The sequence below is a fragment of the Labrus bergylta genome, chromosome 8 (assembly GCF_963930695.1).
Source record: "Labrus bergylta chromosome 8, fLabBer1.1, whole genome shotgun sequence".
Classification (NCBI taxonomy): domain Eukaryota; kingdom Metazoa; phylum Chordata; class Actinopteri; order Labriformes; family Labridae; genus Labrus; species Labrus bergylta.
The window spans coordinates 5,486,177-5,504,758 of record NC_089202.1 but is presented as its reverse complement, the minus strand read 5'-3'; the positions used below and the strand labels follow the sequence as shown (position 1 = coordinate 5,504,758).

The 18,582-nt window shown below is 37.7% G+C and overlaps 1 protein-coding gene across 1 annotated transcript in view; it reads right to left on the bottom strand.

Moving 5' to 3' along the window:
* LOC109997916 (CUB and sushi domain-containing protein 3) overlaps window positions 1–18,582 on the bottom strand; it is a 221,823-nt gene that overhangs the window by 158,690 nt on the left and 44,551 nt on the right. Inside the window, exon 4 of the mRNA XM_065958064.1 lies at window positions 6,708–6,902. Coding sequence (XP_065814136.1) covers window positions 6,708–6,902 — 195 coding nt within the window. The remainder of the gene's footprint in view (window positions 1–6,707; window positions 6,903–18,582) is intronic.

The following is an 18,582-nucleotide window of genomic DNA, read 5'->3' as shown; positions in this document are numbered from 1 at the left end:
TTGAAATGGGCTCCTGGGAAGGGCAGTATAGTTACTCATGATTAGAAAAGCTGTTTGCTTCTCCATCTCACTGTTTCTCTGCTTGAAGTTGATTCTGTTTTCTTTCTGTTCGGTATTTCATCTTTTTGACACTACACTGATAACAACTATATACGTATAATGATTTTTCTGTCACTGATCTTCTATGGATATTTGAAGTCCTAATGTTGCGTTTCAAATAAACAGTGAGGCATGAACAATATGTTTATGGTTCATTTAAAAAGGATAGAACCTGTAGTTAAGTAAGCTTGATACAACCTACTGTTTATGGATACTACACATTTATTAAAGTTGCATAAAGGCCCCTCTAGCATCATTCTGCTTTTCTTAAAAAAAGTAGTGTACTGTATGTGTGTTGTCATTCATACAAATATAAGCTAAAGAAAATAAATACTGCTTTTAAACACTAATCAAAGATACTTCCATGTTGTTCTTCTATGGTAAACACTGTTGGTGTGACCTTTTATTTGAATGATAAATATAATTTTTGCTGATAATTCTAAAACTGAGTGATGGTGGTTAATACTGACCAGATGTGGGCTCTGTAGTTGTCTTATATTGCTTTAAACAAATCATGTAATTGACATTGTTCACTGCACTTTTCCCTATAGCTCCACTCTCTATGTGATTCTCTGTACACACACCGACATTTGACAAACACAAACCTTTGACAAACAAGATGCACCTCTAAAGTTGGACAGAGGAAGGAGAAGTGAACTGGGATAAACATGAAAGAGAGAAATAGAAACAAAAGAAGGTGACTGAGATACTGAGGTGTTTTGGAGATGATGGGGGGGATGAACAGTGGATTGTGGAGTGCTTTTGTGTTGTTGTGTGTTCAGTGTGAAACAATCGGTGATGAGCAGAAAGGGCAGCATCTCTGAGGAAATAAGATCAAAGGACCATCTGCCCACATACAGGAGCCGGGCTGGATTTAGGCGAGAGACAGAGTGGCTCAAGCAGTGCCCAGGCCTGAAAAGGAGTGATGTTTCTGGCCCAAGGCAACAGAGGCTAACACCATCCTGAAATGGAAAAGAACCCTCCATGTGCAGCTTTTTGTATCCTCCAAGCTTTCCATTTCTCATACATATGCTGAAGCTGAACCATTTTCTTTGGCTGTGCCTTACACAGTACAATGTGATGTAATGAGCAAATTTGCTCTGCTGGCTAAAGGAGTGATTGGGTTCTAAGCTAAGGTTGAGGGTGGTGCATTTGAGAGTTTTTAGTCTATCTTCCCTTCTGTATGTCTGGATTGTTCACATATAGGGCATCAAAGGTGGTGATTTAAAGCTACCAGGATGGCAATGGCAATAAGTCTGACAGGTCATACTTTATTTGCATATAATTTAATAATCAGTAATCAATCAATGACTGAATTATTTCCTATGTTAGGTAAATGTATGCCCAGAAAAGTTATTAATAAACATCAGAACACAACATTTTCTGATACATTAAAAATGCACAAGTTATTCAAAAATGTATATATAGTTCTAAACACAGCTCAAGCACTAAAATATTGTTTTCCTTTTAAAAAGTGCAAATGCTGCTTTCATGTTTAAAGTCCTGATCTATCAAATCTCAAAACTTTTTGCTACCCAGGCTTGTTTACAGGGATGAAATCTAGCAAGTGGCCAGAGGGGGCCAGAGGCCACCCTTGAATTGGCCACCCTTGGTTCCAACCCAAAATCATAACTATTAATTTTCCTGGTCAGTGGCAGTACAGAAGTTTGAATCAACTATTCAGGAATGTGTTGCAAAAGGCTACCAGTAGCTTTACATTTAGATGTGGGGGTTTGTGCTGAAAGTTCCTTCCTGAGGGATGTACTATGATGCAGCATTGTCAGTCATCCGAGGTAACTTCAGGACTATATCTGGGATTTCAGTACTAATGGTCCCTTCTCACAGGGGTAGATCACCATGGTAATTTAATAACACCTAACCTGCCTAGGAGAAGGATAAGAGAAAGAAACTCTACCTACTGACCTACATTATTCAGATGTTTCAGATCACAGAGCTGATTGTAAAAAGAAGAGGGGAGAGAGAGACTAATAAATGTGTTTATTTTTAAAATCTTATTGAAATTACATATTAAGCTGTCCAATACACCACACGTGAAAATAATTAAAGTGGAAGAAAATATATTATTTTATCCAGATCTATAGTGCACTAATGATGATAGAGTGATATTATAAGCCTTTATTTGCATTTACTCTTTGCCTTTATTTGCAGCGGTGTGATTTTAGTCTGGATTTTGTGTTAAACTACTTTATATTTTTGTAATATCATAGCTTGCACTGACTTTTCAAATATGTCTTACAAGACTGTTTCTGTTCAGAGACAGGGGATTCTCTTGAACACAATTAAAATCACAGTGTGGTTAAAAAAAACATTTTTGCACTATAAGAGCTGCAGTATCTTATCTTATCTTATATTTACTCTTGCATGTCTTAAAATATTGTAAGTTGGCAAGTGAACAAAAACTGTTTTGGCATCAGAAATGTTTAGACAAAAATCTTTCAAAGAACCAATAGAATATGGTAAAAGAAAAGGAAACAGTTGTATCTTCTTGGCAGGGGAAACACTGAAAATTGAATTATGTAAGTATCAAAGGGTTCGCGCACACAAGGTTGGAAGGTTGTTTCAGGAACATTTTCTTTCTTGGATTCAGCTCAAAGCTAAAGGTATGGGTTTTTGCTTTGCCCAAGGATAAATACAATCAAAAACAGAAATATGACCGTCCACTGTCTATGAAATGACTTTCATTACAAAGAAAATGTAGAATAAAAGAGACATACATCTAAAAAAGTCAAGATCCTAAAGATGTGGGTTTTTTTGTTTTAACAAAGAATATATTATCAAAATCCACAATCAGTCAAGATGACTGCCTTGTATTGAGAAATACAGTTATTCCCTTAATCCCAAAGCAGAATAGTTTAATGATCTTAAAAATAATACATTAAGAAAAAATCCCATATAGTGCGTCCATATAAGACCTTAGTGCGAGACTCTTGCTTTTTGACTCAGTAAACTTGGTTAGATCAGTTCTGAAAATGAGATACACTATTTAAGTTAACAGCAATAAGAAAACACAAAAGCAAAGTATTCTGTGAGATGGGAAGTAAATGATCTGAAGAGTGGAATGGCTTTCAATGTTTTTTCTTTAGCCTAATGTTAGTTTATATGTCCTTGTGGTATACTATGAAATGGAGGCTGTCTCTGAAAATAACAAAAATCACTATCAAGGTTTTTCCCTGCCTTACAACGAGACTGCAGCAGCAGTATGATGGTTTGGTGTAGAGGAAGGCTGATATAGGAAAAGCAGGGGTAAAGATTGTTGTTTCTGGAATATTTTATCTTAAGGTTTGCTTTTCAACCTACGATGAGTATAAAGCTATATCTCTTCACCTCTTCACCTGAACAGCTCTCTTGTTTAACAAATGCAGAGAAAGTGTCCAAACAGAGATTGAAACAAGCATATCACATTCATTAAATGTAACTTTCCTATATTAAACTGCTTGCATCTTTAAACCTTTATAGTCAACAGCACAATGGTCTGTCTGGACAGCTTTACATATTTTGGATGGAAAATTAAAAGTGCCCAATGTTCACACTGAGTGAGAAAATGAGTCCTCTGTAAAGACCCCACAGAACTTCTCTGAAATGACATGCTAAACTGACATTTGTTTATGTCCCTGCTGTGCTCAAATAATCACAAAGAAAGAGATCAAGTTCTCACGAGCACAGTGTCATTCTACATGAGTGCTGGAGTGGATTATTTGCATCAGTAAAGACAGGTTTCATCTCAGCACAGCAAGTGATAAACAGCATGATATGTAGAGCATAAGTAAGTCAATCATCCAGACTTTTCAATGAGCCACCTCCACTTGCTTTTCGCTCTACTTTGATTACGTATTGTGTATCATCTTAAGGGGTTCAAGTCGCGGGAAATGCCTTATTCTCAAAAAAATCCCACGTCAGGAAATAAAATCCTTAACACCTCAAGCTTTGCAGACTATTAAACTGTTTAAAATAACTCCACCCTATAAACTTATCTTGGCTGTATTCTAGGACTGTAACGTTTTTTGTATTCGTCCCGAACCATTAAGGACGTCACGGTTTACTGCCTGCAGTCACACGACAAATAGATGGATAGAGAGATAGATAGGAACTTTATTAATCCCTTGGGAAGGTTCCCTAAGGAAATTCAGATACGTCCAAATGAAGGCAATAACACAAGGCAGTATATGCCCCAATCCAGGTGGCGGTAATCTGCTAGTAAATGTTTGCTAACCAACGTTAAAGAACAAATGAAGAAGAAGAAGTAGAAACAACAAAACACACAAAGAAGAGTAATAGATACAGTAGGAGCATGAGACGGCAAGGTACAAGACCATTCTGCTTCTTTTCTTAACAGTTGTGGGAGACTGTTTGGGTTCGCAGTACAGCTCAAACACGTTGAACGTTTTGATGAATATAAAACGGCATCGCCCATAGGAGCTGATCACCGGAGCAAGGCAAAAAGAAAACAGATGTCCATCATTTGATCCCTGCTGTTTTTAACAAGCCTGCGGATCTAGAATGTTTCTTAAGTTCATATGTGAAAATGGCTTGAGAATTTCAGGAGGACTGCCCCTGAAATCCTCCTGATCTTTGTGCATAAGTGTCTATGAAGATCATGCACTGATCACAGGGAATAAATGTCATCATCCCCTCCCACATACTCGAAGTGAATTCTGCAGATTATATCTTGCTGCGTTCTCACATTAGATTACTCAGACTTCATGTGGAAAAAATACTAGGGGGCATGCAATTTTTCAGGAGTTTTGTGCAAGTATGAAAGCACACACAGAGTGAATATTTCAGTTTCACATGTTAAAATGTCTGACTGAGTAATGACACATTTTCAATTTCCTTTCCCTGGAGTGTGGTCTTAGAAATATCTATTTTCTCTCCTGTAGCTACTGTTAATGTTAATGGCCTGCTGCTCCATCTTACGGACCATGATAATGGAGCTGATGCTTATAGGGAGACTTCACCCATTTGCATTAAGCTTTGTATCATTAGAAACCTGGTAGTATTTTTGAATGGTCGTGCATCCCACCCTCATTTTCTCCTGAGACGGGATATCTTTGTATTTTTAAGTCTGAAAATGAGCTTCCGATGGCATAATTTTTATTTTTATTTTCCATGATTGGAAGCTGTTGCGGTTAGCGGGGTGAAACTACAACGCTAGTTCCTCATATTTTCGACCACTGAAGCTACAGACCTATCACAGATCAGAGGGTGGGAACTCACTCCCAGAATCAAAACTTAACGTCCGCCATATTGCTTGGAAGCTATGCTAACAGGCTCTATGGAGAAAGCTAATAATGGCAAAAAAATATAAATATAGTGGCGAGACGGCTGCTGCCGACAGGCTGGTCTTGTGTCTTGGCTGCTGCCGCTGCTATCCACTGGCCGCAGGGGCCACCGGGGCCGCCGCAGGGGCCACCGGGGCTGCCGCTGGCCACAGCAGCCGAGAAACAAAACCGGCCTGTCGGCAGCAAACGTCTTGCGGCCACATTGCTACATTGCTGGCCGCCGCCAGCTCAGCAGCTGAGACATAAGGCCTGCCTGTCAGCGGTGGAGAGGACAAGGAGCCGGGCTGGCTCAAGCTGGGGCGGACTGGTAGTTTCGGTGCTCTCACTGTTTGCCTATGGACACTGACATAGAGTCTGTTTTCAGCCAAGAAGTTCCAAGATACCAATTCCTTCTGGAATAAATCTCGGAATCAGTTGAGGAAATGGCCTTATGTGTATGGAGTGGCCTGCGGTGCTGTGCATTCTGGGATTTGGTGTCTTTCATCCACATGAGCCAAAAAGACACTTTCTGCCTTTTCTTGACCAAGAAGGCACCAACTTCAAAATGTATTTCACATTTCTACTACATGTATGACCCAATGTCAATACAGATTCATGTTTTAACAGGTGAAATATCCCTTTAACCACTATGGACTTAACATAAAGAAATATCTATTTTTACTGCCGAACATTTTGAGTTAAAAGAATCTAGATTGCCTTCCCTTGCTTAGTTTGTAGACCCTGTAACCTGCATTTCTACCCAGGAAGTCTAAAAGAAAAGGTGATGTGACCTCAGATAAGCAGTAAACAACTCATTGAATTGAACAAAGCATCATCTCAGAAAAAAACAGTATACATTTTATAGACTTGGAGCCCACATGTGATAGTCAATTAGAAACAAAAAAGCCCAATTAAAGATCTGTTAGACATATCATTCCTGTTTGTAGCCCTAATGTATTTAAGCTACCTGCTCTATCAGTATACATATTTAATTAACCTTTTGAGCCACACAGCCCAGATTTAAGTTCTGTAACATGACTAAAATCACACGCACAAATCAAATTGGGAATTAACCTTTACTACTTCTGATAAGTCACCAAATCACAAAGCCATCAAACTTTATGTCAATCATTAAAATGTAATTAACTTTAAGAAAAAGGCCAAATTAAATAAAGCCACCTGCTCATTCTCAAGGGAACCAAAAATGTGAAGATTACATCATTCCCGCCGGTCATATGGTACAGCTGGGAGAAAACATTGTAAGCAGCAGTCATCACATCCATGTTTGAATGAGAAAATAAATAAAGTTTAGTAATAAAACATCCTTACCTCTGCAGATAGGAACAGGGAAGTCCCAAACTGACACACTGGCTGCATTGGTCACACAGGTGAGGAGAGAATGACCATCCAGGACGTAGCCAGTGATGCACCTATAACGAATCTTGTCTCCTACGTTGAACTGAGTTCCATTCAATATGCCTTTTGATGGAACCCCCGGGTTTCCACACGAACTACTTTTCAGCTCTGGAGAATAAAAAAGAAAGGACACTTTTTAAAAGAATAGTATGCATTACTGTATAAAATATGTCACAGTGTTTCATTAACTATGTCTATTGCCATTTTGAAAAGCCACTAAATTCATTTGTATATCTAGTATTTGCGCCACTAAAAGCTTTCCATGTTATTTGAAGTTTCTGATCTTGACCTTGGTGTAAAAGTATGCACACACTGCAAGTCACCGGCACATATCGGCACAAGCCTGAATGTGATGCCATTGCTATTTACATGATTGGTTACAGTATATTCCACCCATCAGTTTGTGTTATGGGTTCACTAATAACATAAATGTAAAGCTCAAATTAGTAATAGGTAATGGAAGAAATATTAGCACATTGCACAAGGGAAGAAAATTAAAGGTAGAATAAAAAGAAGACAGGAAAAAAGCTACATCTGCAGAGTATAATTATCTTCCAGCACACCCCTGAATGGAAGCCTTTTTTAATACTATAAATTCAAGGGTGATAAAATCCTTATCACAATAAAAAAAACTAAATAAACATTATAGCACTGAATGGGTGCTTGACTTTATTTTTTTGAAGACAACCTTTTAAAAGGCAAAACCTAAAAGCCAAAAAGTATTGGGTTTTATAAAAGAGTTCTCCCAATTTGTTACATTTTAGCGTAGTAAATATTAATGGATGAAACTTGACATCAGCCATCTGTGACTGCAGGGCGCTCCGGAGGCTCATCGGCAGCAGCCGCCATGCTGGGAATGCTGCCTTAGCCTAACTTTCAGTCAACCTAACGACGGGCTGAGAGCTGGAGCTGAGGCGGGTTTTAAGCCTTTAAGCCAAACCGTTACATTGAGCCCACCTGTCAATCATGTCAATGACTAACTATGGATAATCTCTGCTCTAACAACTGAAACTGGTGTGTATGTCACTTCCGGTGTTCCTGGAGCCAGCCTAAAGCGGACACTCGATGAACTGCAGCATTTTGTACTTCCGCATTGGCTTCAGTTTTTAAGACCGGAGGTTGCTGCTAGCATTTGACCTGTATTGATAACTGTCTGTGTTACATGTCAAATGACCTTGGTTCTTTTATGTAACTTATATTACATACTGATATTAATCACTTTCAAATGAGTTCCATAACTCATAATTTCATATTTGTAATACAACTAAACATACCAAGTAAATTCCTGTTCTCCAGTCTGAAAAATAAATGACATGTAAGCTTTTCCTCCACCCAGACAGTAGGAAGGATTGAGTCTAACCTGAGTTCAACATCTTTGTAATCAAGACGAAAACTAAGCTTGTAAAAGCACTGTTTTGAAGTTCAAATGACCTGCTGGTGGAATCACCTCATTTTCAGCTAGTTTAGTCGTGTTTGGTGACCTGCCAGTCCTCTACAATATATCAGATTCTGTGCCAATGTCAGACTAACACAGTGAGCTCAGTATTGCCATGTTCCCAGACACAAACACTATCACAACAGCCACACACACACAAGCCATCATGTCGGCAGAGGGGAAGAAGTATTGACTGCTGGAGGACAAACAAAGACAGTTTCCCAGCACTTGCTCCTCTTGCCCGAAAGTACCTCGACCAGTTTTTGTTTCGCATCCACGCTTTCAATAAGTATGAATGTGACGCTTCTCTCTCCTTCCTCCCTTTTTCTCTGTCTTTTGCTGTCCAGGGCTGGGAGACACACTATGTTAAAATACTATTCAACTATAGTAACAGAATATGATTCGGCCACAGTAGGACACTTACAGTAAATGACAAAACCTCAGATTGAGCATATGATTAAAAAGTTTAACCTGCCATGAGATGTATGACTTTACAATTCCTTTGGCTGATTCAAACATTTTTCAATCTGTGAATCTCTGTATGGAATTCAATATTTATTCAAAATTGTCATCATGATGCTTCTGTCTCTTCACAACAGTGAACATTCATTTGTGAATGTGTTAATAGTGTCACCACTGTTCTTAAATTCCTTATGTGTAGGTTTACGTATATCAGAATCACACTTGAAACCTGAATTTTAAAAAAGATTACTACATAAGTGGCTTTGATATACATTATAGCTGCTAGACTTCAAACAAAGTGCACTTTGAGTTGAAACCTGCTTCATTAACCATTAACATGATTTATTCACAGTCATTTTACATTTGGTATGCTAAATCTGTCAAGAAAAGATCATTTCAGTGAAATATTTCTACTCTTAAAAACAAAACCTTGTCACATAGTGTTTTTCAAGACACACGCAGCTCCACTTTATGATAAAGAACACTGAACAGCTGAATTTGTTAGTAATGATCAGTAAAAGTCAATTAGTTTGAGCAGTTCTAGATTTGTCATGTTGACAGGAATACAAAACTTCCTAGTTCTAAAGCTTGTGACTGATCATGCAGTCAAGTCAAATCATTTTTTTTCATTGTGCCATCTGTTTATGACTAATTAATCCAAATGGCGAGCCTGGACACCAAGAGCCATCTTTACACTTCTGTAAACTGTGTGTGATGGATCCATGAATAGATGGATGGACGGACTTGCCTTCATTGATAGACTGACGAGAAATTGTGTTATTTTATGTTAATTTCCAGGAATCATTTTTGAAATCCAATTATTAATCCACTTTACACTGCAGATGCTCACATACAGCACATCCCTAATGCATGATCTCTAATGAATGCAATATAAATTCTCAGCCTCAATTGCCAGCTGTTTATGTTTATGATCAAAATTAAATAGCAACAGACTGCAACGGGAATAAAGCACGATGACGTCAGAACATGTGTGATTACCATTTTAATCCAATAGAAGTGTGGCATAATACAGGTTGAAAACTGACTCCCTGCACACAGTAACCATATAAACCAGACACTCAAGCTTTTGAAGGGTATAGGAACTCTAACAACAAAGACTATACAAGAATCAAATACTATGCAATAACTTCTTACAGATATGCTTGCTTTTAATCACCTTTTCACAGGGAGTGATAAAAAAAACTTTTTGCCTTGTGCTGAGGCTTTGCATTCTCACATTTTAATACAAGATATATTTAGACCAAGCCCCTACAAAATATAAAAGGTTTATTCTAGAGATTTAATTTTTTCTTTTTGGAAGGCAACACCTTCCAATTGGTACTCTGAGTTCAGTGACACAAAGAAATGTTTGCTTGACTACATTATTGAGGGGTTATTGTCAAAAATAACTGACAGTGGAGTCATAGACATTGAGGTACTAATGATAACTGAATAATGCAAAGTTTAAGAATAAAGATTTGACATCTGACCAGTGTAGAGGCTAAGGTTGACGAGGAGCAAGCCAGTCTCCTTAGAGTTACATTTAAATGTTTCTATTTGCATTTTCAGTATGCAAACTAATGTTTATGCAGACTGTAACTGCTTTATGGGGTTAACTGACATGGTCACCTATCCTGAATAAAGCACATCTTCATAAACACATTCTAAGAGAGCCACACAAAATGTCCAAAAAACGATTTACATCAGGACAGTAAGGAACAAAACCTTAATAAGCTACACCTTGAGTAATGCCGACATGATTTGCCTTTAAGAGAATAAATAATCCAGTGTCCATTGAGTGGCAGTATTTGTAGCCCTGTTTCACTGTTATCAAATTGAGCTATTTACAAACTGCAGGCTGCACGCATCAGGGTATAGTAACTGCATCTATAGTAACTATGTCTCCATGGGAGTTACAGAGAGCCTGTGAAATTTAAATGTGTATTGTGTTCAAAATATCAAATGTAGGAGTTCAACAGTGTGACTCAGCACATACAGTTGTGTTCAAAATAATAGCAGTGTGATAAAAATAAAGTGAGCAAAGCTCAAAATCCTTATAATACCTTTTATTTCTACACATTCAAATGCATTGAGGACACTACACAGTCTATTCCAAATCAAACATGAAGAAAAATGTTATCAAATGTGTGATTACTTTACATAAAGTGAAGTAAAAGGAATATTAGGCTGTTCAAAAAAATAGCAGTGTCTGTATTTTACTTTACAAACTCAAACATTTACTGTATACACTGAAAAATGCTTAAAGATTGAGCTTGTGAATCACTGAACTAATATTTAGTTGTATAATCTCTGTTTCTGAGAACTGCTGCACATTTGTGTTGCATGGAGTCGATAAATAGGCATGACATCATAGTATAAGAAATGCTTCTCAATCTATGGTGTCGGGCCTTAATATCGCATACAAGGGATCATGGATCAGTTTGGGGGTACGTCAAAATACTTGAAGAGGTCATGCTGCCTTATGCTGAAGAGGAAATGCCCTTGAAATGGGTGTTTCAACAAGACAATGACCCCTAACACACCAGTAAGCGAGCAGCAGCTTGGTTCCAGACCAACAAGATTAAAGTTATGGAGTGGCCAGCCCAATCTCTGGACCTTAATCCAATAGACAATTCAAAAATGCTGTTTCTGAGGCAAAACCAAGAAATGCAGAGGAAAAGTGGAATGTAGTCCAATCGTCCAGGTCTGGAATACCTGTTCACAGGTACCAGAAGTTAGTCGACTCCATGCAACACAAATGTGCAGCAGTTCTCAGAAACAGAAGTATCTGTTCAGTGATTCACAGGAAAGCTCAATCTTTAAGCATTTTTCAGTGTATACAGTAAATGTTTGAGTTTGTAAAGTAAAATGCAGACACAGCTATTCTTTTGAACAGCTTAAGATTCCTTGTACTTCACTTTATGTAAAAGAATCACAAATTTGATAACATTTTTCTTTATGTTTTGATTTGGAATCGAGTGTGCAGTGTCCCCAATGCATTTGAATGTGTGGAAATAAAAGCTATTGTAAGGATTTTGACCTTTTCCCCACCTTTTTTTAATCACACTGCTATTAGTTTGAACACAAATGTATAAGATAATGTTTATATATCAAAAACCCCTTTACAGCTAGAGCAGAAAAAACCTTGGGTTCATTCAGCCATTCATTCCAACAACAGCGTTTAACTAGACTCTTATCATTCAAAGATGGTGATGTTAGGGTTACGTGTGAATACCACAGGACAAACTTTACTTTTTCTTGGCTCTTTAAAGTCTTCAGCCAATCAAATAAAAGTTGTTCAGCACACAGTAAGCTTGGCAGCTGAAGCGGACTGCCAAGCATTTCTTGGATGACATATAGATGGAGAAGCGTGCCAATAATGTCTGAAGGAAAACAGGGTTAGGGCCATGTGTATGCATCACAAACTTTACATGTCAGGAATGAGCTTTCAAAAAGTATGTGGGCCCGATCTACCACTTTTTGGGGCATTGTATGACTTTCGCAGCTATTATACAAAAGTTAACTAAAAGCCTCTGTATAACTCTCAAAGTAGGAGGAAAGGCAATCCTTATTTTGTTGATTCAGTTTTATTTGAATTAATTAATATGAAGAAATTTTGGGGGGAATTGAACCCTTTCATGCTAATCATTCTCACAGCAAAAAATAAAAATCAATTTACAACAACCACTCTAATTGCCACACAGTAAAAGAGAAAATTATTGGAATTTTTAGAGAATTGATGATAATTGAAGAGCTTCTATAATGGAAGTGCTGGCCTTAAATTGCTGCTGTGTTTTTGGCATGAAGCCACAAAATGTACTTTGCCACACAGGTTATTGCAGTCCTACACATGATAAGGTAAAGTTTAATTCAGCGGGTATAGTTACCAGCATGTTTGCATTGTATCAAAAATGCCCTTGTTGGTGAATCCGACCAAAAGACAGAAAATTATGCCCAATTCATGGGGATATCACTGGCTACAATCCAATCTTTGTGAATTTTGTGCTCGAGGCGTTTTATATTTGGTACACCACTATATTTTCATTGTAATTTAATCACTTTCCGTTTTCACTAGGTCCTATAATAGTCACCTAATTTATGAGGAAATATCTGCAAAACTGTGCTTTAAATAACTTGGATAAGGAGAAACTAATTAAGACACAAGAGAGAACAGGAGAATAATTTACTTTCTACAGAAGTGCAATTATTGTAGTGTTTCTGTGAGTTTCCATTTACAAAACCTTTCACATATTGACACATCAGTCAGCACCCCAAAAAATCCTTACACTGGTCCTACTTTCTGTGATAGTCTGTCTTATTTAAGGCTGTAATACAACATTGTCAGTTTTAAATCAAAGACTTTGTTTGTTGTTATGCCATGAATATTGTCAACACAAAAAAAATCATTTATAAATAAATCATGTGTTATTTCTGCATTTTATTGATGTTTTGGCTTAAAGTACCACATGTGATTCATTTCATTATGGTCTTTAATAATGCTTTCCTCAGATTCCTTGATCATGTATACCTGACTTAAAATGTGCTTTATGAACAACGTGACTGACTACACTTGACTTGGTAACACTAAAAGTTATGTGTCAGTTGAAAAAGATGAAACTATGTATTCAAATATGTATAACTACCAAATATGAATGGTCTAGAGATGGGTAACAACTTCAATGTAGAGAAGATTAAAGGGGTAAGAAATACTTTCATACAAAGTATTTGATTGTTGTGCTGGAAAGTGATTATAACTTTGTCTAACAAAGTCTCTGTTAGAAAAGTTCATACAATTGTTTTGTGTGACAACAGTGGAAGGTAAATGTTTTTCTAGTTGTTTGACACACTGGAGGGCATGGTGACAGCAAGGCTTTAAACTTCAAATATGTGAATAATGGGACACATTTGTAGAGTATCTCCTGGAATGCCTTCGGTGAACTTGCATTGGATTGTGCAAACTGAAAGCACTAAAAATTGGTGTGGAAAGAATGAAGAGAAAAGTGCTAGAAGGACAAGTTCACACCCTGGCTCATTTCTTAATTCAGAACAGCTGGCAAATCACTCCATGAAGTCTGCTTTAAATATCTGTTGCTAAAAGTAGAAAGAAATTGTGGGATGCAGCCTCCCTTATTCAGATATTGGAATAATGAGGAAGAAAGTTTCTGAAGATGCAATACCATCCAGTTTATAAATATATTATTTATATAAGAAAAAAAACAGCAGTACACTCCATCATGTCTTTAATGAATGACTGCAATAATAAAACATTAATTCTTTGAAATCTCTAAATTCTTCATTTACAGTTTAAATTACTAATTTTCAAAACCCATGACATGCTGTAGCTTCTGTTTCGACTAACCTGATGTGGCTCTGAGCAAATTCCTGATCTCAGAATTGTATGGTCCTGAATGCTACAGAGCCAAAAGCAGTCTATGAACCTTGAACACAGTTTTTAATTTCAGCTGCCAGATGTCGCTGGGACAGTGGGCATTGCACTCATCCAGATAAAAATGTGATAATTATAAATGACTTGAAACTATGATGGCACACTTTTCTTCCATATACTTTCTATGCTAGGTTATAGTGTGTTAAAGGCAACTTCTTAAAGCCCCTTTGATATGTTTTGACCAGTTATAAATCAGACTGAAATGAATGCCTTTTGTGGTATACAAAAGCAAACAAGACCATCAGGACAAAGACTGATAATTTCTATATAGTATTTTGTGATGCCTGAAACCACTGTCACTGTCAAACAAGGAGATTTCCAGCATTTTTTAAAAACATTTTTCCTGAGCAAAGTTTCATAATGAGTGAAACATTTCACTGTTAAAAGAAAGCAGAAATTGAAAACACAAGATCAGCAAAGGTGTAAGAGGTACCACTTTGAACAAAGGGGGCGCCAAAATAGATATAAACTAAAAAATCCTCACAGAAGCTCACAGTGCTAATTGTGCAATGGGGCTTATGGACTTATTTAGTAATCAGTATGCACAGTAGAAGTCTCTGATTTGTTGTTATACAAGTACCTTACTTTATCAGACATTCGTGTGCATTACTTTCTGGCAACTTTCCAGGAAATGATAAAAAGACGACAGAAACAAAAGATACGCGTAACTAAGTGTTTGGAGAAACTCACCCCAGGTCACTAATTAACAGTAATAGATGCATTGCAGCTGTAATTATACCGGCACTGACTCATTGGCCTTGGGTGTATGGAAAGTCATAACTAATGTGTGGGACAGACATGGCTCTTGAATAAATTCATGATATGTTGCAGATATTTGAAGAAGTTTACGTGAGTAAGAGCTCTTATCATAGACAAAGTTAAACTCTGTATCTCAGTTGTTGCCACAGTTGCTGCACATCTGAATATTAAACTGTAAAGATAAAGTACTTTAAATAAAAGCCTGCATTTAACACTGAAAAGTGTTGTTTTACTTTTTGAGGTTTTCAATAACTCCCTAAAGATATCAACATTTTCAAATCCATTGTTTGCCTTGAGCTAATAAAAGTTTTCTGTCGAGAGGAACCTATAGAAACAGTCGATTTAACTGAAGCCAAGACAAAAACGGCTATTACTGAAGAACAAATGCAATTCTATATAAACCATGTTTCCAGGTAAGAAAATGAATGAATATTATGCTATATGATGCCAATGGATTATTTTAACCCCACATCTCCAAATCTCCAAAATATAGCCTTGTTAAGCAGTTCATATGGCCCTTAGCATCATGATACAGAACAAATATTAATTGTGATGCCAGAGAAAATCTAACATCAATTGCACAATGCCAAAGAGGGCTTTAAGCCTGAAAAATATCTCTGACCTATCTGTAAAACTACATTTTGTCATAAAAAGAATGCTGTATTTGAAATCTTTACCGGAAAAAAACTAATGGAACAAAAGAGCAAAAATATCTTAAAATGCAAACTATAAGATTTACAATTGCAGAGGAAATTACACAGTAATGAGGTTTTGTCATCATGAGAAACTTCCTTGTACAATATCTACTTTCAGTTGCATTCACTTTCTGGTGGAGTGAGACTTTCTTGCATTATCCTTCATCACAGTGGTGAAGAGTGAGTTATGTGAACTAGTAAATGAGGTTGTTGGGTGCAAGATTTCTCTGGGGCTGAGCTATTTATTTCGCCTGTATATCTAATGACTTTGTAACCCTTTGAAGAAGATGGAAGTTTGACGGAGTGGCAGTGCTTGTAAGCACACAAGCAGCACACTTTCCCCTTAGGAAATGCCTGTGGACTGCCTGTCTGGTTTCCTGGCTGCCTGCTTGAGTAGCTGCTCAGCTGATTTTTCATGCAGGCAGGCAGAGAAGTATTGACTGAAGCTATGTTGGATCAGAGGGCAAAGCTGATAAACAGCACATGAATGTATATGCATGCACACACACTTCTCCAACCAATTGGTGACCAACATGGCCAAAAAGGGAAAATGAAATGATTTGGGGAGAAAAGATGAAATTTTGTTTTACAGGTCAGCTGTCTTTCAAATACTTTTTCAAAAAAGGGCAAATCAAAATGGCATCGAGGAGGGTTTAAGATAGACAGGGCAATGTTTTGTTGCAAATACACAACCTTTGGAAAAGGGCAAGCAGATAGAATTACTCCTCACGCAGCAGTACATGTTGGTTGCCTTACTGCAGACTATCTCTATCCTTTGTAAAGCTACAAGCACCATTGTGGCCATCGATTGGCTGTGTTATAGAAAAGCCCCCATATATCTGTACTCCTTAATAAATACAGCATTGACCCTTTCATGTTTGAAGGTTGCAGAAATGTAATAGGAAAAGAAAGTAGGCACTAATCTGTAATAAAATTCACATGAAGTTGAAGCTGTTTTGCATGCCAGCATACTTGACAAAAGACTGACAGGCTGCAGAAAAAATTAGATTCAATCTGGACGTGTCCTTTGCTGTGTCCTTCGTATGCATGCAGATTCAAATCCACTTAATTGCAGTCATGATTCAATCATCTCTGAGAGCCTACAAGCATCACACATTTTGAGATCCTGAGAATGAGCAGTACATACATATTCATGTGTTCGATGTAGCTAACCATATCAGCATAACAAGGAAGAAAGGTATACAGCAGAGACAGCAAGCTACTATGGTTTGCAAATACATACATTATTGATGAGCACACTGTATACTTGTTTTATGTGTCAAGTCTTAATGTAATCTCTCGAAACAGAAATCTACATTTGAAAGCAGAACCTGTAGGCAAAAGGTTTTTTTGGTTTAGGATCGCTTTCTGAGTTCTGTTTTTAAGCCTGTAATCCAAGTGGTACTGACCAATCTTGTCGGAGATTTAGTTGTAGGCAGGAAAAAAAACACATTCCTGGTGAAGAGCAAAATAAGTCAGAATGCTTTAGCAGAAATGTAATTCCTGACTGTTGAGCTATTTTTCCATGAACATGAGATTTTTATGTCACTATATTAATATATCTGCATATAATGATAGATCAGATACAGATTTGGTCCTCTTCTACTGCAACTCCAATTTGCATCCCAAGTTTCAAGTGAGACCACAACAATTACCAGCCGAAGCAGGAATCACGCAGAAAATATTCCATTTTCACAAGTCTCGCTCTCATAATGTGGGAAAATCACACAGAAATTCATACATTTACATTGATTATTTCAATTCCCCCGTATGTCATACTGCTAGTGTTTGCACAGTTTAGCAAAGGACAGACTGGTTGGAAACGCTGCATCTGAATGAGCCAAATAAGTCTGGATTTTTCCTCACCGACTCGCTTTTTCTCCCTCTCCTCAACACACACATACAAACATGCGTTTGGGCAGTTTAGCAGTGAATAGCAGAGGTGACAGTTTGACAACAGTGTTTCCCACACAAACTATAACAGTAGCTAACCAAAGTATAAATATACATTTTTAGTTCTTTATCAGCATAAGAGTGACTTCAGCGATCAATAAACTAATGGACAATCTCCCTTTTCTCTATTCTCCTCACCTATGTGTTGCTAGTAAAGTGTCAGTCTGACGCATGCTGTGTCTTTGATATGCTGCACGTCACTATGGAGGCACGTCCACAAGCACTTCTAAACTGACCCGCAAGAAAATTTCATGACTTTTGTTATTTTAGCAACTTACTGGTGCATGCCCAGGGCCTGTCAAGGTCAAGAATCCTGATGGTCTGAAGTCCCGTATGACGGGCAACAATACCGGTTGCCAGGCAGCCAACTTAACAAAGCTTCCTGTCAACCATAACTAATTTCTCAAAGTTGTGTGGTTATTTGTACATGTAATAAAGTCCTGTTTTTGCACAATAGACAGTGGGGCATTTTTTCAAGACTACACAGGTAAATAATTGCGGCAGAAGAACAGGATCTAACTCTGCCAAACCACCCACAGGAGGTAGAGACAACAATAGAAGCAGACAGGAGAGGGAGAAATACCAGGACGAGGAGACAGAGACAGAGGGAGACAGAGCACAAATGGGCAGATGGAGAGGGGACAGGTCCTGAAATGGTCGGTTCTGGGGCGGGTGGGGTGATGAGGAGGGGGTAAAGGGGAAGAAAAGGGGCATTGTAGAAGGGATGAGGACTGAATCTAGAGGATGGGGTCATATCTGGGCAGTCGAAAGTAAGAGAATAAAACAGAAAGTAAAGAACTTACAAAAGGTCTTGCCAGCAGAAGAGAGAGTTGATATGAGAAGACAAGGAAGCACATGGGCAGTAGAAAAAAAGGAAAGTGAAACGGTACAACTAGAAAGAGATGAGAAGATTGAATGAAGAGGAAAAAAAGGTATACTTAAGACAAAACCCATATTAAAACATATTAAAGGATCTGAAAAAAAGAAGTAGAAATGGATGAGTGATGGAGTTCGCAAGAAGGAGCAGAGGGGAAAAGA